The following is a 24371-nucleotide window of genomic DNA, read 5'->3' on the forward strand; positions in this document are numbered from 1 at the left end:
TTCCTACTATTATCATGTTAAAAGTTGGAAAACTGATCTAAGCTAATAATGATTTATTGGTTTAGATACGGGTGCATTAACTTATTCTAGCTAAGAGACGCCAGGGAAGGTGTGCTGAAGGGCTTTGAGGAGTGTTTTCCTCATTTTTACAAAGGAACCAAAGAGCTTTTCTCTTTTTTAGTGGATCTGGTTACCAATACAAGTTATTTTGAATAGTACTCACCATATTGTGCAGCAAGGCTAGGAGGCCAAGACATTAAGGAAGGATGGAGGAACTGGATATTTGGTGGCATCTTTAAGCACCTGAACTTACTGCAACTGCCTTACTAATGAACTTTTTGTTTTTGAGATTATAAGAATCTTTGTTGTTTAAGCCACATGTGGTCAGATTTCCTTTTAATTGCAGCTGTAAGTATTAAAGGTAGATAGGAATCTATCAGGTGGAGAAATGTATCCTGAGCATAGAGAACAGAATAGCAAATCTCACAGTAGTTTGAACTGTTCACTGGTTAGAAACAGAATGGATAAAGAAACAGAATAGAAAGCTGAAAAGATCTTATGTACCATACTAAGGAATCTAGACTTTACCATTTTTGTAATGAAATCTTCAGTTGTTCTAAGTAGTGAAATAATGTAATATGATCAGATACTGACATTTCTTGGTTAAAAATTTTCTTAATTCTTATATCTTAACATTAAATGTAGTTAATTTTCAGTTATTTCAATATAATCATACAATGTGTATACCTCTAAACAAAGCAGAGTCTTTTTCCTTCTTATAGGCATTAGATTGAATGCTGGGTTCAGGAGAAAAGATTGCAGAGTCCAGTATTCTTCTACATGCTTGTCTATTTTGTGAATATAGATCATACAAAGGCTTGGTATTTTCCACCTGAACATCAGAAAAAATGAAAAACTATCATGGAAACTATTTATTTCCCTGTATATTGATGAATAGTGTGTACTTTATTATTCACATTTGGAATATCTAATTATGATAACAGCTATCTAGTCCTTGAAATTCTTTTAAACATAATTTGAAAAAAAATGCCCTGTGAGATGGATGTTATTACCACTATATAGACGAAGAAACAAATCTATATAAATTTAAGAAATCTACCTAAGCTCCCACTTTTGTGTCTAAGTATCTCTAAATTTGCCTCTAAAACAGCTATTATGTTCATATAAAATTTATTTATCCAAGTACAATGTGTAAAGTTCAAATACTGAGAAAAAAAAACCCTTCCAGTTTAAACACAAACTTTAGTCTCTCACATATAGAGTATGTACAGCAGAAAGTTCTGAATACATGGGAAGAAACCAGAACAAAAGATCTAGATTTTCCTAGGTTAGGGTCTCCAATTCGTTTCACATATTTTTGTCTAGATACAAATATCTGGATATTGAAATATGTATCAAAATATACATACATACATAAACATAAATTGCATAACTTGTGTTTCACCATCAACAAGCCAAACAAATATTTGTTTAATTTCATTCTGAATAATGTAAAATAAAAATATAGCATGTAACAGAAATCTAGGCCATAAAGAGCTCACACATCTTATTGGATAGATATGATTAACATACATAAAACATTAGTAAATAATATAATAGAGTAATATCACTAAGAACCAAACCAATCAATACAATCTATAAATAAGGAGGAGTTTAGTAGAGAGGGATATCAGTGAGGCTGGGATCGGAAAGATTTCATCAGTGAGGAAGAATTTAATGCTAGGATTTGGAATGAGAGCATTTCAGGAGAGGCCAACAACATATGCCTTGAGTATTCATATGACAGTCAAGAAAACAGCATATTTAGAGCAGTGGGGGGGTCATTTATCATTTATTGTGTATATACGTTTTAATAGGTAAGTAGGAGAGCTGTGAGAGGGAAAGACTATGGATGTCTTGAAAGTCAGAGAAACATTAACATAACAAAAAAATGACTTGAGAAGTAGAAAATTTGAGCATACTAATAATTCTTAAAATAAATATAAAGGAGTTTTCAAATAAGTACCTTTAAAAGAGTAACCAAATGGATTTTTGAATAAGTTCTTTCAAACTTTTATGCAACAAAAATTCTCATGCAATATAGTATCAATTAAATTAAAAAGGAAACAATGAAAAGGCTTTTCAGTTCTTTTTATAGGCTGGCATAGTCTTAACACTAAAATTTGTAAAGTTAATGCACTAGAAGAAGCCTATAAGCTAATCTCACATGACTTCAGGATTTTTCACAAATTTGAAATAAAATATTATTCAACCCTATACTAGTAGAGCTGTTCATGATGGCTAAAATAAAATAATAAAAAATTAAAGGTTTCTAATAGATTGGTTATTATCATTTATCACCTTATAGGTCAAAGGAAAAAAAATAATTTTAATAGCTGCAGTATTTAAAATATAATTGATAAAATCAACAACTGTCAATAAGAGCTGTAATCAAACTATGAAGAGAGAATATTTTCTTAATATGATAAAGAATATCAGCATAATTTAAAAAATTATACTTATATGAAAACAACAGCCAACATCAAGTTAAAGATTATACAGTAGTCTATTGTGTGAGAAGAGTGACACTTATCACTAGTACTATTTATGAATGTTTAGGAAGTATTCAGCAATGCAAAAGGAAAAGATAATGGAAGCAGTAATAGCCCTGGGAATTCTGATTTAGTAGGGCTGAGGAAGCCCCTGTTAAATCCATCCTTTCTCAGATAACTATAAACTCTAGCCAAAAATACACACACACATACGCACACAAATACACATTACCCAAAGGCCCTAAGAGTAAACAAAAGCAGGTGATCAAGGAAAAAACATTGAAATTTGGAATAACTGACTCGCCTGGGGGTAAAGTTGCTATTTTTATGGCATTTAGCTTAAAGACTGGCTGAAGTTGGCACTACATGGCACCTAAAACTATGATAGAAAACTGATGTTTTTTTCTGGTCATAAGAACCCAAGAACACAGTTCAGGGAAACCAAAGCCTCTGGAAAGTGAGGAGGAAATGGTAGAGGAGAGCCAAAGATGTTATCCTGTCTTATATGTGTAAACCTTGTCCAAGCCTCTTGCTGGTCCTAGAACTATGCATGTTTAGAGAAAACTGTAAGCAGCCCAGTTAAGAATAAAACAACTGACCTGAAATTTGAGCTCCTGCTCTAGAGACAGAATTTCTATTTTGAGCCCAACCAAGTTAAATGACTGCTAAAACAAACCCACCAATACTCTGCAGGAGTATAACAAACTCTAGACTCTCCACCTTATAACAGTCATATGGTCCAGGATAAATCCAAGCAGACATACAAAGAACCAGGGAAATTAAACTTAGTCTAAAGATAAACAATTGAGACTAACCTTGAAATGACCAGATTTTGGAATTAACAGACTTTAAAGCAGCTATCATAACTATACTCAATGCAAAAAATAAAATATATTTACAATGAATTAAAAAAACAAAGGAAATCTTATTGGAGAAATAGATACTATTTTAAAAAATGGAAATTCTAAAACTACCCAGAACAAAACACACACTGGTTGAGCTTAAAACAGAATGAAGAAATCAGTGAAAAGAGTCAGGGAAATTTAAGATAGATCAGTAGAAGTTATCCAATATGAAAAAAAAAGAGGAAAAATATTTAAAAAAGAAGGAATTTAGGAAATTGGGAGACTAATAATGAAGGGTATAATACATGTATTATCAGAGTCCAATAAGGAAAGGAGAGGTAGAGTGGGTAGAATAATATTTCAAGAAAGTTTTCACCAAATATTTGAAGAAATAGTGTTCAGATATTTACTTACTTTGATAAAAGACAAATTTATAAATTCCAGAGCTTATCAAATACTAAGCTGGATAAATATGAAGAAAACCATGTTTAGGCACAAAGTCAAACTGCTGAAAACCAAAGATGAGAACTTATTGAAAGCAGCCAGAGAAAAGTCACATACATGGGGAAAATTCAGAATATCTCTTGACATCTTATCAGAAATGATGAAGGTTAGAACTATGAAGGTCAGTAGACATTGTAAGATCATTAATATACTGAAGGAAAAAAAAAACTGCCAAAACTTTGTATCATGCAATAATTTCCTTCAAGAATACCCTTAAGACATTTTCAGGTACAAGAAAACTAAGTTTGTTGCCAGAAGACCTCCACTACAAGATGTGCCTAAGGAAGTTCTTCAGACTAAAGGGAAATGATACTAGAGGGAAACATATCTTCAGGAATTACTGACAAGCATCAGACCTGGTAAACATTTAGTTACTTTTTATCCCATTACTTTCTTTAAAATATATAGGACTGCTGAAAACAAAAATTATAATATTCTGAGGGATTAATAGTAATACATATGGAAAATATAGTATGAAGGATATAGGTAGAAAATGGATTTATACTATTTAAAGATTTCTAAATCTTTATGTGTGGTAGTATAATTTACTCTAAGTAGACTGTGAAAAGCTGATGACAAATATTTTAACCCCTATAGAAGCCATATCAATAATTACATTAAATATTAATGGGCTAAACATTACAATTAAAAGAAATTCTCAGAATAGAAAATAAAGCAAGATCCAATTATCTGTTGTCTATAAGAAATAAACTTTAAATATAAGTTGAAAGTAAATTGATGGAAAAATATAGAATGTTCTCTAACCACAGTAGAATTCAATTAGATATCAATAACAGCAAGATATCTAGAAAAACTCCAAATATTTGGAAATTTTGCAACACACCTCTGAAGCATCCATATCTCAAGGAAGAAATCATAGGAGAAATTAGGTAATTTTTCAAACTGAATGATGTTGAAAATATAACATATCAAAATTAATGGAATTTCAGTTAATGTTACCATCATTTATTCAGTTTTCCAAACAAGAAACTTGGGGGTTATCATTCTAACACCACATTTAGCCACTTAAAAAATCTGTTACATCTACTACTTAATTTCTCTCCAAACAGTGTCCTCTACTATATTACCATTGCTTCTTTTGTTCAATTCCTTACCATCTTACCTTGAAAATTTATGGAGAAGATGGAAAGAGAGGTATATTTGACTAGAAAGTTTTTCAATAAAAGTTGAACAAGAAATCATTGAAGGAGCAAGGCCTTTCAGGAGTCAGTGTAAATGTAGATTAGGGGAAATGGTAGAGATGTTAGTTTTCAAGGGAAAGGGGTCTGTCTCATACATGATGGACCATGCTCTTGAGAGCCATGCTTCATTGAGATTCTCTACAATTATGGTCAAAGAATACAAAAGAGAATCAACTTGTAATAGAAAGAGAACAGAGATGTGTGTGTGTGTGTGTGTGTGTGTGTGTGTGTGTGTGTGTGTGTGTGTGAGAGAGAGAGAGAGAGAGAGAGAGAGAGAGAGAGAGAGAGAGAGAGAAAGGCAGTACAGGAGGGGTTTTAAACAGATTTCTGAAAGATGGAACGTTAGTTAAAGGTTTAATTACAGTAGTGGAGTCACTGAAACAATATCATGCTATCTTTCTTTTTGATGAAACTCCAGGCTTAGAGTTGACAGGTATTGAGGGTGAGAATAACAAAAGTTGTAAAGAGACAGGTTAAGTGAAATTCTGTGTGCAGAATTTCTGAACCAGTTGCCATTTCCCCCATCTCCCAGTTACCCTATCCTACATACATAGTTAAAGGAAATAGTTCTAACCGATTCCATGCTGAAGTAAGTGCCCTTCTCTCAATAAACTTCCTGCTAGTGTGAGTTTGGCTCCCCAGAGTGAAACTCTTTTCATGTTAGCATATGGAAGGAAGGCTACCAGGCAAACTGCCTATTCTCTGCCTTCTTATGCTAATGTAAAGCTAGCTGGTTGGGAACCCTGCCATATTCACAAAACAGAGATTTCAATTCTGGACAGAGACTTATTTGTGAAATAATGGCATGTTCACAGAAAAATCAACCCATATCTTTATTCTTAAATATGAACAAATGAGAATTATCCAGGTATGATAAAAATCAGTAACTTCAGAGACACCTATCATGATAAGCAAAAGAAACACTGACACCAGAAGAGATAGTTCAAGAAACAGAAAACAACTTAAGAAAATGAACTCTAATATCCTCAGAAAATTTTCAGAACAAATGTAATAGTAGTCTGTGAAAAGAAAAAAACAAGAACAAGAAAGAAACATTAGAAATTTAAAATGACTAAAAAAAGAAAATGCAGTAAAAGGACCAGAAGAAAAAGTCAAGGAGATTTCCCACAATAAAGAGCAAAATTGCCAAGAGATAAAAAGTAGAGAAAAGCAATACAGAGAATCAGTCCAAGTAGTCTAATATCTGACTATTAGAAAATAGAGCAAATAGTACAAAGGAAAATGGAAAAGAAATAATAGAAATACATTTTTAAGACCTAAAGAAAGACATTTGGCTTTAGGGTAGGGTCTGCTGAGCACTGAACTGAATATATCGAAATAAAATTACCACATTTAGGCATATCCTTAAGACATTTCAAAACACTCTCAATAAAGAGAAGATCCTAAAACTACCCAGAGAAAACATAAGGTCACTTAAAAAAGACTGAGAACTTTTCATTAACAACATGGAACGGCAAAGGATAGAAGAGCAATGTCTTCAAAGTTTAGGGAAAAATGATTTGAACCTATAATTCTACTCAGCCAAATTATTATATTAATCAAGGACATGGGAAAAATAATATACTCCCAGACATCCATGTACCATTTGTAAGGAAGTTTCTTGAAGATATATTCTAGGAAAGTAAAGATGAAATCCAAGCAGAAATAAGCAGATACGGGATACTGGGATACTAGAATCTGGCAACAAAACTAGGAATGGAATTGTTAGGAATGTGAGGTAGAAAGATAGACCTGAGTAGCCAGAGAAGGGAAAGATAAGGTTCAAGGGACAAAAGTACCCAAATTGCCCAGGTAGGAAGTCCACCTGAAGACAACAAAGGCTTTGCAGGGAGATAACTTCTTGCCTATCAGAACCAGGACAGACTGGTTCTAACCAGGTCCCAACACAGGAACAATCAAACAAAACTAAGAACCACTGATATCACATCTCATTTTAATCTCATTAAAGTGAAATTGTGGTTTTGCTCCCAACCATGTGTGCATTTTGGGAAAAGACCTGCTCATCAAGAGGAATGGGTGTATAACTAGAGTTGTCAATCAAATAACCTTACCCTGTCAATCAGAGAAATGCCTCCCAGCTAGGCTATGATAAAGAGACCCTCCCTTAAAAGGTTGGAGCCTTTGTCTACCTTGACTCTGGCTCCCTCTTCCCTTGGAGTGTATTCACTGTTTCACTATTGTGTCTCTAACCTTTCAATTCTTTGTTGTAGTAGGGACAAGAACCAAGGAGAACAAACTCAGTCCATAACAGAATGAACCAGTGACAGCTGCAGAGCATGCTTAAAAGCAATGGGTCAAATATACAACAAGAAGTTACTGGGCTCCATGAATAATTTCTCCAAGAAGAATGGAATGGATTCTACTCAATAGAGGGAATGAGTAAGGAAGTTTGACCATATTCACATATAATGGGAAAGTTACATGCTTCTTTTTGGCAGGCTGCATATCTCAAAGATAAAAAGAATGACTGTAAGACTGCTCTGTTCTTCCTGATTCTGTCACTTATAACTTGATCCTAGCCAAGTTGCTTATCTTCTTTGTGGCTATTTTTTCTCACTACAAAATAGGAATAATAATATTACTTAAATGAGTTGTTGAGGGTATAGATTTTATATTGAATATATCCTAAACATATTCAAATATTTGAATAGCATTTGGCACACATAAGTGCTATATAGATGTTTGCTATTATTATCATTGTCCACAAAAGGCAACTAGAAACTCCAGAATAAAACACAAAAATACACAAGAGATTAGGAGTTAGTCATTAAAGTTGATAGAAAAGCAAAAAATATTTGGATATATTATTTCAAGGTACAAAATATAACAATTAAGGAAGCAAAAAATAACTCTTAAAGATCTGTTGGGGGCATTGAATTTGTTCTCAATTCTTGTCCCTGCGGCAACAAAGAACTGAAGGGCAGTGACACAGTAGTAAAGCAGAATGAAAGTTTTATTTGAATACACTCCAAAAGAGTAGCCGGCTAGAGTCAAGGTAGAAAAAAGCAGGTTTACTTGAATAAAGCAGAGAGGAAGGAAAAACAGAGGGAGGAAAAGGAAGCTTATTGAACTGTTCCTCAGCATAAGGCATAATCCCTTGACACCTCCTAAACCCAGTGTCACCTGTCATCCAGTGTCTGCTTGAATCTGCATGGTATGAAAACTAAGTCCCTACCACCCCAGGATTTGGGGAAGCCACAGAGCACTGAATGGAGTGAGATTTTGTTCTGAGGACTTCCTTAAGGCAAAGAAAAGATTTTCAGACAGGCTACTAAGGAGCATAATCATATACCCACAGTTCTGTCCAGGTCACCCAGGCAACAGGAATTTACAAGCCCAAATCAGAGCTCTCAGAAAGCCCCTCCCTGCTTATCTGAGTAGGACAGAGAATGAAGACTTGTGCTTAAAGTCTGGAAAATTGAATGGAAAAACAAAGTGATAGACACCACTTGAAGAGCACAGAGACAAAATATAGTAAGTTGAGCAGTAAGGGGTCTTAAAAATACACACTCCAAGAAAGGGGAGTGCAAGCAACCTAATGCGTACCCAAAAGCTGGGATTCTGTCTTGTAAGGAGTTTCAAGAATGGGATAAAGGTAAAGGCTGGGGTGGGGGGAAGGCTTGTCAGGGGGTCTCATGATGTGTATCTCCAGTGAGAGACAATATGTCATTGTCTATAGTCAGTCCTCTAGGTAATTCTGTAGGACAAACTTTTGTTCCTCTTGAAGATAGTGGTCACCCCCAAGTACTGGGAACACATCAGCTAAGACTGCTTGCCTTGCCTTAAGATAAGTCATTGGCTGATTACCAAAGAATATGTTAGGAATCTAACCCCCCAGTTCTCTACTTTTAGCCTCAAGATAAATCCTTCTTGTTCCCACTGTGCTATTCACATCTCAGCATCTTTAAGAAAATTAATCATAATACTTGTCCTGTGTCTCTGCCCTATTTCACCTGCATTAGCTAGGGCAAGTCTCAAGGTCAGCCCAGATTCAGAGCATGTGGAAATTGCAAAGGGTGTTGACTGTGAGTCTTTTCTGACTCTCTGGCTTTATCTGATTAACTCCCTGAGTTCTTGGTGGCCCTTACCCTCATTCATCCCACTCATATCTGTCTTTCTGCCTAAGAGATCCAGAAGTGAAAAGAGGGAGGAAGTGAGATGTTGAGCAGTTAAATATGCTAAATCAAGGATTTTTAAATTAATTATTCAGGAGATAATGCTTAAAGTTGATTAATAAATTTTAAAAAGAAGCTGTTTATAATTATGGAGTTAATCACAAGAGGAATTAAAACCCCAAAATGCTAAATATGGTTACCTCTGAAAAGAAGAAATTAGAATAGGAAGTATGGGATGGAAAGGCTTTGTGTTCTTCTTAGTCTTTCTGTATTATTTAATTTTTTAAAATCCATATGCATATTATATTTTTAAAAAATTAAAATGTCTCATGTTTTATATAAGATGCTAGCACCTTTATTATTATTATGATTAAACTTATTGTGAATAATTTCTTGGGAGATTTTTATTAAACATGAGCCTATATAAACCATGTAGATGGGGATAAAACTAATAACCCAAACAGTAGATCATGCCAATAATCTTTGAAAATTATAAAAGGTGGGAATATGTAACAAAAATTATATTATGGCCCAAAGTATGTATTTCTTCATGTTTCATTCTTTGTATTATCAATAATTAGGGTTAATAATAATTAATACCTAAGAGACTCTCTTAAATTATTTTTCTTTGTTGATCATCTGGATTAATTTCTCTCTCTAGTTTCCTAGACAAAACCTATTGAATGATATCTAAGGTGTGCTCAGTGGTCAAGGCTGGTCAAATACTTTTCATTATGCCCATGAACTTCTGCTCAAATAGTTATCAAGAGTCAATAGCATTGCTCCCAAACATGTTTATTGTAGTTGTTATTTGTAATTGTATGATTTAAATAACTATAGCATGCTCAAAAAGTTGTCTTGGTTACATATCAAAAGATTAGCCAATTTATGTATATTTTCATATTTCAAATAAAACTTTTTGGTTATGCATTTACAGTTCTTCTAAAGATGTCTTTTCTTAATTGACTTTATGATAACTTCTAGTTCTTATCATATTCAATAAGTGATTTCTCCTGTATGGACTGTCCAACAAATAATATATTATTTTCTCTATTATTCCCAGATATAAAGTTTTACATAACATCAAAGATGAAATAACTTAAAAATTTTACACTTTTGAATCCTAAAATCCATTTGAATTTGGGATTTGTAGAAGCATATATAAAATTATTAGAGCTAATCTGAATTTCTATTAAATAATTTCTATTTAATTTCTATCAAATCAAACCTACCTCAGCTGTATCCTTAAGGTAATAAAAAGATCTAACAGATCTTGGTCTCAGATTTTTTCCCACTGGCTCTAAAGAAATAAATCCAAACATAAATGATATTTCCATATTATTAGACTACTTCTAACTTAACAAACCATTTTCTTTATTTTTAGTAGTATTTTTTAGAAATGTAGTATGAGAATCTTATTTGCTTACATAAGCATTGCATTTAGATTTTCAGAGCTAAATATATTCTAGAATAATTTGCTTTAAAAGTGAATTTCTACTAACAGAATATAATTTTTGATTATTTACCCTTGACTTCTCATCAGAAACTATGAAGCTCAGAACTATGGCTTCAGAATTATATAATAAAGGTATTATCTTCTCGGAAAATACAGGATTTCTAAATAAAATAGAATCTTACTGGATAGTCAAAGGAGTCTTTTTATTAATTCTTTTGAAAAGAAAAATATTCCCCTAAACTTGAATCCTCTTCCCACCCCCAATTATGAGTTTCATTACTCTGGATTATTAATTAATGGATTTTTCTTAAGGTAGGTAGGTTGTTGACTCAAGTGTACTGAGTTGGGATTTAGGTAGCCTGGGACAAAAGCCTACCTTTTTGTATGTGAGTTATATGGCCTTAGGGAAGTTATTTAACTACTCTGAGCCATAGTTCCCTCATCTGTTAAGTGGAAATAACAGTACTTATAGAGATGCTGTGAAGATTAAATGAGATGATAGATGTAACAAACTTAAAAGAGCATCTGGTATTCATTCAATCAACAGTTATTTGTTGATCACCTATGATATACAAGGCACTCTATTGGACTCTGCAATTGTGATTCCTGCCCAATGATGCATACATTCAAATGGGTAATACAGAAAGTAAACAACTAAAAAAATAAAGAGGTGAGTAATTATAAACTGAGATACATGTTACAATAGAAATAAACAGATTTTGTGAGGGAGAACAATATATGGAGGTATAATTTAGATAGGGTAGTTGGTATGGACTGAAGATTTGTATCCCTCCTAAAATTCAAATGTTGAAGCTCTAATTCTCAATGAGATGGTATTTGGAGTTGGGGTCTTTTGAGAAGTAATTTGGTTTAGATGAAGTAATGAGGGTAGAACTCCCGTGACAGGATTAATGCCCTTATAAGAAAAGACATGAGAGAGGTGAGCCCCCTCTCCACCATGTGAGGATGTAGCAAAAACACTGATGATGTCTGCAAACCAGGACGAGGGGCTCACCAGAACCTGTCTATATTGGCACTATGGTCTCAGACTTCCAGCTACTAGAACTGTGAGAAATAAATATTTATTGTTTAAGCCACCCAATCTACAGTAGTTTGTTATAGCAGCTTGAACTAAGCAACAAATTGCTACCAAGAAGTGGGGTGCTGCTGTAACAAATACCTAAAAATATGAAGTATTTTGGGACAATGTAATGGGAAGAGGCTTGAAGAGTTTTGAGGTGCATACTAGAAAAAGCCAGTATTGCCATGAAGATATTTTTACAGTGATTTTGGTAAGAATTCAAAAAAAGGAGAGCTGTATAAAACGCTTCCATCCTTTTAGAGAATACATAAATAATCCTTACAGAAATGTTGGTAGAAACGTGGCTGGCAAAGGCCATTCTAATGGGGTCTCACACAGAAATGAGGAACATTTTATCAAACAATGGAGAAAAGGCTATTCTTGTTATAAAGTGGCAAAGAACTTGGCTGAATTTTGTTTGTGTTCTAATGTTTTGTGGAAGGTGGAACTTCCAAGCAATGAAGTTGGATATTTAACTGAGATTTCTAAGCAAAGTATTAAAGGAGCAGGTTGGTTCCCCCTAACTGCTTGCAGCAAAATGCAAGAAGAGGGAGATGAACTGAAGATAGAATTATTAAGCAAAAAAGGAATCAGAACTTAAGAGTTGGGAATTCTCAGCCTGTCCCCACTATAAAAAATGAGAAAGCATGTTCAAAAGAGAACACTTAAGGGTGTGTGACCATTTGATAAGGAGATTGGTATGGGTGTGAACCATGGATTTAAACAGCCACCCCAGCAGAGACACAGCCAGTTTGAACCGAAGGGGATGGAGATGGAACAAAATGAAGCCAAGTGTGTTGGACTTCTTAGGCTTTAGAGGATGGAACCATGAACATTAACTGCAAACATGTGCTACTTCAAGACAAGGGAAGAATGACTCTCAAGACGATTCAGAGATCATCAGAGCTGCCTCCCCAGTTTCAAAGGGGGAGGCCATTGCCTCAATTTCAATAGGCCAGACAGCCTTGGGAGTGGGGCATCCCCAAGTCTTGGGAGCACAACACCCACCTGGATGAGCTTTGGGAGCAGTACCTCTACCCCAGTAGGTCTGGAAGGTAGACCATCAAGCAAGGACTATTCTTGAGTCTTAAGATCTCATAAACTTTGCCTTGATGGTTTTAAACTTACTTGGGACGCATTGCCTCTTCCTTCTTTCTTATTTTTCCTTTTTGTAATAGGAATATTAAACCTATGCCTTTGCATTTTAGAAGCATATAACTTGTTTGGTTTATAGCTGGAAAGGAATTTAGCCTCAGGATGAATCATACTTGTAAATTAACTAAGGAGAAGAGTGAAATTTTATAAACTCAATCCTGAAGAAGAAGCACAGAATCAACAGAGCAAATTGAAAGAACAAAATAAGATGGCAGATTTAAATCCGAAGATATCAGTAATTACATTATGTGTAAGTGGACTAAGTGCTCCATTTCAAAGATAAATTTAAAATCTACTTTGATAATCTTTAACAATATGTTTAGAAAAGATAAGTCTAGGTTATAATGTCACAGCAAGGTAATAAAATGATGGAAAAAGTCATGTCATGTGAATAATAGTCAAAAGAAAGCTGGGGCAACTATAGTAATATTGGATAATAAGAATTATTTCATAATGAAAAAGGGTTCAATTCACTAGAAATATGTAATAATTCTAAATTTTTATGTAATTAATAATGTGGCCTAAACTATATTAAAACTCTGTGAAGCAAAATTTGACAATACCACCAGGACAAACAAAAGTCTGAAATTCCTTAGTAATCAACAGAACAAGCAAGCAGAAAAACCAGTAAGAATATAGAAGAGTTGAAAAACACAATGAACAAATTTTACTTAAAAAATATATGTAAAACACTTCACCCAACAACTGCAGAACTTATATTATTTTTAAGCACATATAGAATATTCACAACAATTGACTGTACAGTGGGTGATAATGCCAAGTGTTAACTAATTCCAGATAGACTTTAGACCTAAATGAAAAAAGGAGAGCTGAAGTCTTTTATAAAACAAAAATAGAAGGTTTTCATGACCACAGAAAAGGGAAAGACTTCTTAATTATGGTACAAAAAATACTGATCAACTGGGGAAAGATTTGATACTTGACTTCATTATAGTGAAAAGAATTTGTGTTCACCAAAAAGACATCATAAAGAGAGTGAAAAGAAAATCCAGAGAAAAGAGATATTCACAACATATAAAACCAACAAGAACTAGTAACCAGAATATTTAAAGAAATTAATGGCAAAAGGACAAAAATGTAATTTTTAAAATGAGCTAAAACTTGGATGATTTCCAGAAGTATAAACTCAATTAATTATCTTATGAAAAAGTTCTCAAACTTACTAGTAATTACAGAAATGCAAATTACTTTAAATGTAAATTGACTAAATGCTCCATTTCAAAGACAAAGATTTACCTATGATAATGATATATACAATTATACACCAGTACATTGCTAAAATAAAAAATGGAAATTCCAAGTGTCAGCAAGAAAGCAGAACAAAAAGGATTGTCACAAATCTGATGGGAACATAAATTGCTACAAACACTTTGGAAATTTTGCCATTAGCTATTATAGTTGAAAATAAGCACCTTGGGTATATACTTTTACACTATGCAGCATAAACAAGAATTTTCATTTCAACATTAGAATGGCTGATAAACTGAAAACCCCAAATTTCAACAGTAGGATGGATAGATTGTGATATATATTCATGCAGTGGAATATTTTAAAGCAATGAAAATGAAAGACCTCTATATAACAATATGAGTAAGTCTTCCAACAGTGCTAAGAAAGAAATACAAATGAATAATGAATACATGTGGCATGATTACATTGATGTAAAATAAAAAAATAAGAAAACTATATTCTTTAGAGATGAATAAAATAGATGGTAAAATTTTAAAGAAAAGTAAGAAAATGATTACCATAGAGGTCAGGAGAGTAGTAACCTCTAGGAACAAAAAAAGGAGAAGGTGTTTGGGAAAAGGTCAAGGGACAGGTTTATAGAATGCTGTCAATGTTCTATTAGTTGACCAGAATATAGTTCTGTATGTATTTATTTTTTTAATTGGTTATTATAATGTACAATTTAATGCTATATTCATTTTGTTACATATATTATTTCATAATTTAAAGTGGTTGCACAAGAAAGAAAGAAATTGATTAGAAAGAAGACAAGAATGAAAGAAGAAATGCCTGTTGGTAAGCCACTATAGTTGTACACTCAAAAGATTATGATGATTCTTTAGATTAGCATGGAAACAGCAGAAATGGTGAAAACTGAGTAATTCAGGACAAACTAGAATGGATAGAACTTGTTGGTGAACTAAACTTTGGGGATGAGAGAAAGGGGAAATCAAGGATGTCTTCTAGGTTTCAGGTTTGCCACTTGGCTCAAAGTGGTCAAATGTACTAAGAATGGGATGCTGGGGGTGAGGGAGTGCAAAAGAAAATTTGAAAGGATGGTTGGGAGTCATGAATCCAGTTCTGCATGTTAGATTTAAGATGTCTGTGAGAGTTTAAGTGTAGATATCAAATAGGTAGTTTAGTATAGGCATAGAGATACAAATGAAGGATTTAATAGCACCTCCATGGCATTTTAAACCATAAGAGTGGATAAGATCACCCAAGGAGAGAGTGTAGAAACAGAAGCAGACTCAGGATTGAGGTCTGAGCAAATATGGTATTTTAAGGATAGAGAAGTTAAATTAAGAAGAGTCTAAGGAGTGAGATTGCAGGAAAACAGGAGATACAGTTTCTAAAATCACAAAGAGGAGAGTATTAAGAAGGAGGGAGTGATCAATTAACTATACTAGTATTGAGAGGTGGAAGAAAGTGGAAACAGGGAAATATCCTTTGGATTTAGCAACATGGAGATCATTGGCACTCTTGATCAGTGTAGCCTGTGCATAACAATGGAGGGAGAAAACAGATTGGAGTACTTTGAAAACTGAACAAAAGTTGAGTAAATAGAGACAGTGTACGTAAATCTTCTGAGAAGTTAGATTATGAATGGTAACAGAAATGAGGCAATATGGGACATGTGGAGTCAAGAAGCTTCAGTCAAGGAGGTTGAATGAGAATGATGCAACTGAATGGTTTTTGATAGTGCCAGAAAGAAAAACAAAGGCAACACAAAACACTCAAATTCTCTGAGGATCTATAATGCTGGTTCCTAGCTCAAAGATTCCTTAGATTTCTAAGAAAGATTCCTTAGATTTCTAGATTTATAGCTTCTATAAAGTTTCTATTAAGCAAGATGCCCATATTTGGTTGATTTTTTTTTTTTTTTTTTTTTTACAATTACAAGGAAACTCTTAAGGTTGAGCTGAAAGGAAGCTAAGAGATTTTCTTTCTGGAAAAATAAACATAAAAATATATTTTTAATTTGTGAATCATATGAATTGTCCATTCTGATATTTAATGTCTTTTCCTCTTAGGAAATCCTTTATAGCTCACTGAAATCTTTTCACACTATAGTTATAAGACATGCTTTTAGCAGAGACATTAAGTTATCAAGAATCTTTAATACAAATATTAATAAATAATAAAGTATATAATAAAAGCAACCAGTAATAAACCAAAGAAGAAGTAAGTATGTTACACAGAGCATTACCTATTGATTTGCTTTCTGGATTCTTCGTATTTGTTGGTATAAACTGTGGACTTCCATTTGACTTTTGAAAATTACTCTTTCTAGGTTCAGACTTTTTTTTATAGGAGACATACCTAGAAGAAATAAAATTAATCTAAATTAAAATAGTCAGCAAATTTAAAAAAATAAAAAATAAGAGTGGATGGAAAAAAAGTAGCAGTGTAGAAAGGCAAGGCAAAAACCTCCTCTCAAAATCACACACAACATGAAAATACAACGAAGTCCGAAATCACCCTGAAGACTGCAGAACTGACTACCTACATCTGGGGAAGAAGAGAAGGCCCTACAGAAAAGTGTAAAGTGACAAAGATGTGATCTCATGGGATCCAAGCCCTCTCCCTCTAATCCCAACCCATAGGTGAGAGGAAGAGGAATGGAGCAGGGAGGGACTAGAAGCCCAGGACCCTAAACACCTGGTGCTGGAGATCTGCTCCAGGAACATGAACCCATATTGCACAGTGCCCTGGTGATTGGTGGGGCTGGATAACAGAGACAGGCAGAACAGTCAGGGAGGCTGAGATCCCAGCGGGCTGTGGAGAACAGGCACGCTCTACTGGCCCCTCTGAGAAAGAAAGCAGAGTAGGCAGTTTAAAAGACTTCCCAGCAGTGAGAGGGGCACCAGAGAAGAAAGCATTGCACAGTGCTCTGTTTAGGAGAAAGCTCAGGTGGACACAACCTCCCCAGCCTGCCCTCAGACCAACCAGTTGGGAGCCTTCAGGAGCTTCAGACACTCCATCCCCCTCACTGGCAACACAGCCCAGAGACTCCTCACAGTGCTGTGTGGCTGCTGGCTAGTAGTGAAGGCAAACTTTACCCCCAGATAGGGAAGGGAAGAACCTCTAGCCTGCTCAGCCCTATTTTTGGCCAGCTGGGGAGCTGAATGCAAGAGCCAGCCCTAGGAGCTCTTTCCTCCCAGCAGGTGTGGGCCCTGCTCACCAGCAGCCCCCACCATTGTACCAGGCTGGACAAAGGGCAGCTCCACCCACCACAGTTCCAGCCCTACAGCTTGGCATGCATGCTCAGCCTAGCCCCAGGGGTTCTTTCCTCCTGGCAGGTGCCAGTCCAAGTTGTCTGTGGCCCCCACAATTGTAGCAGGCCAGAGGAAGGGCAGCTCTTCCCATGGCAGCTCTTCCCATGAGAGCTCCAGAGAGTATTCTCCCCACTCCTGTGATCAGCTGATGGCCGACAGAGCCCATCTATCATCAGAACACTACGAGCAAGGCAGACAGGTACCATACCCATTGCATGCCATCAGCTGGGGCTCCTGCAGAGGAAATTGAACTTCTGGGCACTAAAAGGCACCTACTACATAAATCTATTAATACATAAGAAACACTAAAAAAGAAAAAAAAAATGAGACAGAGCAATTTAGTCCAAACAAAATGTCAAGAAAAAACAACAGTAAGAGGGCTTAGTGAAACTGAAATCACCAATATTCCTGATAAAGATTTAAAAATAAAAGTCATAAACATGCTCATAGATCCACAGAAAAACATTCAAGATCTCAGTGAGGACTTCAATAAAGAGATAGAAATCCTCAAAAAAAGCCACTCAGAGCTGAAGAATACAGTATCTGAAATGAAACATACAATGGAGGGATTTAAAAATAGATGATGTAGAGGAGATGGTAAGTGAAATTCAAATTAGAGAACAGAAAAAAAAGAAGCTGAGAAACAGAGAGATAAAATGATCTCTAGGAAAGAAAGAATAATAAGACAACTGTGTGACCAATCCAAATAGAGCAGCATTCGCATTATAGGGGCACAAGAAGAAGAGAGAGACAAAGGGATAGACAGTCTCTGAGGCAATAATTATTGAAAAATTCCCCAGTCTGGAGAAGGAAATAGACATTCAGGTCATGAAAACACAAAGATCACCCAACAAAAGGAACCCTAGGAAGACAACACCAAGACATATAATAATTAATATGGCAAAGTCAAGAATAAGGAGAGAGTATTGAAAGCAGCCAGCCAGAGAGAAAAAATCACTTATAAGGGAAATCCCATCAGGCTAGTAGCAGACTTCTCAGCAGAAACATAAGCCAGAAGGGAGTGGCATGATATATTTAAAGTAATGAAACAGAAGGGTCTCTAACCAAGAAGACCCTACCCAGCAAGATTATCATACAAATTTGAGCCAGGGATTAAACAATTTCCAGATAGCAAAAGTTGAGGGAATTCATCACCACCAAACCATTTCTACAAGCTCTCTTAAAGGGACTGCTCTAGATGGAAATGCTCCTAAGGCTATATAGCTGTCACCAGAGAAAATGAACCCACAGTAAATGTAGTAGACCAATTAATTATTAAACAAATACAAAATTAAATCAACTGCTCACAAAATTAGTTAAGGGATATAAAAAGAGCACAGAATATGACTTCTAATATACAAAGAGTGGAGGAGGAAGAAGAAGAATGGGAGAGAAAAAAAGGAACCTTTAGATTGTGTTTGAAATAGACTAATAAGCAATTTAAGATAGACTGTTAGATAGTAAGGAAGCTATCCTTGAACCTTTAGTAACCACAGATCTAAAGCCTATAATCACAATAAGTACACATCTTTCAAGAATCACCTTAAATGTAAATGGACTGAATGCACTACTCAGAAGACATAGAGTGGCAGAATGGCCATGTCAAACCCAAAGACATACACAGAGTAAAAGTGAAGAGATGGAAAAAGATATGTCATGTAAATAATGGGAGGAAAAAGGAGGAGTAGCAGTACTTATATCAGACAAAATAGATTTCAAAACAATGAAAGTAACAAGAGACAAAGGACATAATGATAAAGAGGTCAGTCCAACAGAAGGTATTACCATTATAAATATCTATGCACCCAATAGAGGAGCACCTAAATATGTGAAACAATACTAACAGAACTAAAGGGGGAAATAGAATGCAATGCATTCATTTTAGGAGACTTCAACACACCACTCACACCAAAAGACAGATCAGCCAGACAGATAATAAGTAAGAAGACAAAGGCATGAACAATACATTTGACCAGATGCACCTAACAGACATCTACAGAACACTCTACACAAAAACAGCAGGATACACATTGTTCTCAAATGCACATGGAATATTTTCCAAAATAGATCACATACTAGGCCATAAAAAGAGACTCAATAAATTAATAAAGATTGAAATTGTACCAACCAGCTTCTTAGACCACAAAGGTATGAAACTAGAAATAAATTAAGAAAACAAAGAAGCCCACAAACACATGGAGGCATAACAACATGGTTCTAAATAACCAATGGATCAATGATCAAATTAATACAGAGATAAAAAAAAAATGGAGACAAAAAGACAAAAACAAAAAACAGCCCAAAACCTGTGAGATACAGAGAAGGCAGTTATTGAGGACAGTATATAGCAAATACAGGCTTACCTCAAGGAACAAGAACAATCATGAATGAACAGTATAAACTCACAATTAATTAAATTTAAAAAAGAACAACAAATGAGGCCCAAAGTCAGTAGAAGGAGGAACATAATAAAGATCAGAGCAGAAATAAATAAAATTGAGAATAAAACAATAGAATCGATGAAGCCATGAGCTTATTCTCTGAGAAAATAAACAAAATAGATAAACCCAAGCCAGATAATACCAAGAAAAAAAGAGAATCTACACACATGAATAGAATCAGAAATGAAAAAGGAAAAATCACAATGTACACCATGAAAATACAAAGAATTATTAGAGAATACTATGAAAAATTATGTCAGCAAATTGGACAACATAGAAGAAATTGACAACTTTCTAGAAAAATACAACCTTCCAAGACTGACCCAGGAAGAAAGAGAAAATCTGAACAGACCAATCACCAGCAATGAAATTGAACTGGTAATCAAAAAATTACCTAAGAATAAAATTCCTGTACCTGATGGCTTCACTGCTGAATTTCATCAAACATTTAAAGAAGAGCTAATACTCATCCTCCTTAAAGTATTCCAAAAAGTAGAAGAGGGAATACTTCCAAACTCATTCTATGAGGCCAGCATCACTCTAATACCAAAACCAGACAAAGACACCACACACAAAAAAATTACAGACCAATATCCCTGATGAACATAGATGCAAAAATACTAAACAGAATATTAGCAAACCAAATTCAAAAATACATCAAAAAGATCATCCATCATGACCAAGTGGGATTTATTCCAGGGATGCAAGGATGGTAAAATATTTGTAAATCCATCAATATCATACACCACATTAACAAAAGGACAAAAATCACACGATCATCTCAATATATGGTAAAAAACAGCATTCAACATCCATTCATGATAAAAATGGTTAGCAAAATGGGTATCGAGGGAACATACCTCACCATAACAAAGGCCATATATGATGACCCCACAGCCAACATCATAGTTAACAGTGAAAAGCTTAAAGCATTTCCTCTAAGATTAGGAACAAGACTAGGATGTCCACACTCACCACTTTTATTCGTCATAGTTTTGGAGGTCCTAGCCATAGCAATCAGGCAATACAAAGAAATAATAGGTAATCAAATTGGTAAGGAAGAAGTTAAACTGTCACTATTTGCAGAGGACATGATATTATACATAGAAAAACCCTAAAGATTCTACCAAAAAACTATTAGAACTAATAACTGAATCCAGCAAGTTCCTGGATACAAAATGAATACACAGAAATCTGTTGCATTCCTATATACTAAGAATGTATTAGCAGAAAGAGAAATCAGGAAATCAACTCCATTTACAATTGCACCAAAAAGAATAAAATACCTAAGAATAAACCTAAGCAAGGAGGTGAAAGACCTATACTCTGAAAACTACAAGACATTCATGAAAGAAATTAAAGAAGACACTGAGAGACTGATAGACGGAAATAAGCCACGTGGAGAAAGACAAGCACCAAATGACTTCAATTATTTGTGGAGTATAACAGTAAAAGAAAACTGAAGGAACAAAATGGCAACAGACTCACAGACTTGGAGAAGGGTCTAGTGGTTACCAAAGGGGAGGGGGTGGGGAGGGTGGATGTGTGGGAGAAGGGTATTAAGGGGAAGGCAGTATAGCACAGAGAAGACAAGTAATGACTCTACAGCATCCTACTATGTTGATGGACGGTGACTGCAATGGGGTGGGGGGTGAGGACTTGATAATATGTGTGAATGTTGAAGCCACAATGTTGTTCATGTGAAACCTTCATAAGATTGTATTAGCAATGATACTTTAATAAAAAGCAAAATAAATAAAATTAGGGAAATATGGCAAAGTCCCAGTTTCATAGATTTAGATGTTGTATTAATACTATTATAATACAAAGTATAAACGACTGGGACTAATAAAGCAGGAATGGAAAATAGTAGTGATAATCACTTGAAGTAGATACAGGTAATTGCTGTTGCCATAGAATTGAGGGTACTCCAGGAAACTAGACTTCAAAAGCTGACTCACCTTTTTAGAAAAACATACTGGAAGTTTGTTAAATGAGATATTGGGTGCATTGTCAGACTTGAGTCAATTTGATTCATGGAGCAAGGGTCAATTCAGATACCAGAAGAGTAGAACAGATAAACTGCTGTTTATTGTAAATTTAATTTTCCTCTATGAAATTCTTTAACTGACTTTTGATGGTATGAAAGAAAGTTAATGGTATTACATAATTCATCATATTTCTGACCTCTAAATGCTGGAGTAACCCATGACTCAGTCTTCAGACCTTAGATGCTCACCCTTAGTTAATACCATACAATAACACCTTCAAATATTATCTACAGGCTGATGTCCCCCAGATTTATAGTCCAGACTCCCAATCTCCTCCCTGGGCTCCAAATATATATATATCCAGTTGCTACATGACTTCTGAAGTTAGATGTATTACAGACATCTCAAACTTAACATATTCAAAACTAAATTCTTGCTTCCACCTCTTTTCCAATCTGTTTTCACTGAGAGTTCCCAGTCTCCATTCAACCAGAGGCTCAGGCCAAAAACTCTTCAGTCATCTTTGACTTCTCTTTCATTCCCATTCCCAATGTGTCAGCAAATCTCACTGGATCTTCCTTCAAAATATATTCCAAATCCAACTATTTATTCCATTACTTCTATGTTAGTCTAAGACCTCTTTGTCTATCACTCTTATCCCCAACAGTTTATTCTCAATTCATCCATGGTGACACCTTTAAAATGTGAGATTTTTATTTCCAATTTTTCCTATAACTAAAATAAGCTCAAATTCTCACTGCAAAACACAAACTTTCTCCCCAGTTCTCATGTTTCTAAGGAACATGCACTGACTGAGCCTCCCAGCCTCTCTGTACCCTCCTTCACCCCTGTTCTCCAAGGGGAAGCAGATTGAATTTTCTGGCTGTATGGATTAAGGAACTTAAACTCCCTCTTAAGGACTTTGGCACTTGCTCTTCCCTCTGCCTATAATATTATTTGCCTGAGTATTGCCAAGCTTTACACCCTTACGTCATAAGAGATGTATTTTATTTTATTAGTCTCTGATCAGATTTCCATCTTTACAGAAAAGTCTTTTCTGCCTCATTGTCCCAGTGTTCCTAGCACTGAGTTCTCATATAATATGAGGAATGGAACTTAGAATTATAAATTTGATGGCTTAATTCACTAGCATAAAATCACAAATCTATTTTTTGTAAGTTGTATTGGTTTGGGGGCTGCTTATAATTTTTTAAAAGTTCATCTCCCTCCACTCCCTCATTTTTTGGTCTTGTAGTCAGAAAAATTCCCTGTGAAATTACATCCTTTTGTAGTTGAGTTAAAGGGAATACAGATAAAGGCCTTGCTTTTATATTGTATGGGCTGGAATTAAAGGAAGGCTGCTGCACATCCCTGGGATGAATCACTCAAGAGGCGCTGGCACCAAAAGGGATTAAACCAAAGAGAAGGGTACAACTCATACAAAGCATGGGGGTTGCTCAAAAAGCTGCCTCTTTCCAACTGGAAATTTCTTATGAATTACTTCTCTGGTAATTCTTTGGAATGTTTTGTTTTAATAGGACAGCCACTGTGAGATAGAGTCCAGAGCTTCCATTCTCACACCATGGGATAATTTCAAATATATTTTGGTGTAACAAAAATACCCGGTTTGGATCTTTATTTTATTCTCATTTAATTTTAATTTGGATAAAATATTTCTCGATAAATGCCTCAGAAAGACTACATGGGCAGATTATATGCTAATGTAATCTTTCCCATCCCCAATGTAAATAGTTTTTGTCCTCATATGTAAATAGTATTTCATCTAAATAGAGGATTCCTGGATTGCCATTCTATTCAAAAGTTGAAAATGGTTTACTGTTTTCTAGCTTCAGAGATACAGATAAGACATAAAACTCATTTCCTTCCCTTTCCTTTGCGATTAACTGATTCTTCTTTTCTGCCTTTGGAATTAAGTAATTTCACCATAAATCTATCATTTGGTACCCTTTTGACCTGAAAATTCACATCTGTCTTCAAAAAAAGAGCATTTAAAAATATTTCCTTGATTATTTCCTCACCATCTGGTTCTTGCTCTCCTAATTCATGTATTAAGTGTATGTTTACATATTGAACATACCAAAATCTTACTACATGTCTCTTCAGTCTGATTCTTTTCATTTTTTCTGTATTTGTAAGACTGTGCCTCTATTTGATCTTCTAGATTATCAACCCAGTTTCCAACTGTATTCTGTTTTTTATTTTACTACTCAGTTGCTGATTCAGAAGTGTTTATTTTTTTAAATCTCTTTCTTCCCTGATTATTTCTGTCCTTAAGAAACATTTCTAAAGTTTTGATTTCTCCCATAAATCTGCCTCATTAGGAGTCACCTGTTCTGATTGTCTTCATCTCCCTCCTTCATATAAGAATCCCCTTAAATGACCTGTGATTTCTCTTTGACAGCTCATTTCAGTGAGTGTGGGTTCCTTCAGCACCTATAAATGTCAGGCTATTTGAGAC

The 24371-nt window shown here is 34.9% G+C and overlaps 1 protein-coding gene across 2 annotated transcripts in view; it reads right to left on the reverse strand.

Annotated features, from left to right (window-relative positions):
- C4H1orf141 (chromosome 4 C1orf141 homolog) overlaps nucleotides 1-24371 on the reverse strand; it is a 43582-nt gene that overhangs the window by 7066 nt on the left and 12145 nt on the right. For both annotated transcript variants that reach the window (XM_073232927.1, XM_037024394.2), the window contains 3 exons: nucleotides 16392-16504; nucleotides 10472-10539; nucleotides 748-892 (listed from right to left, as the gene is read on the reverse strand). In XM_073232927.1, coding sequence (XP_073089028.1) covers nucleotides 748-892; nucleotides 10472-10539; nucleotides 16392-16504 — 326 coding nt within the window. The remainder of the gene's footprint in view (nucleotides 1-747; nucleotides 893-10471; nucleotides 10540-16391; nucleotides 16505-24371) is intronic.

This window comes from Manis javanica, chromosome 4 (genome assembly GCF_040802235.1).
Source record: "Manis javanica isolate MJ-LG chromosome 4, MJ_LKY, whole genome shotgun sequence".
In the NCBI taxonomy this organism is placed as follows: Eukaryota; Metazoa; Chordata; class Mammalia; order Pholidota; family Manidae; genus Manis; species Manis javanica.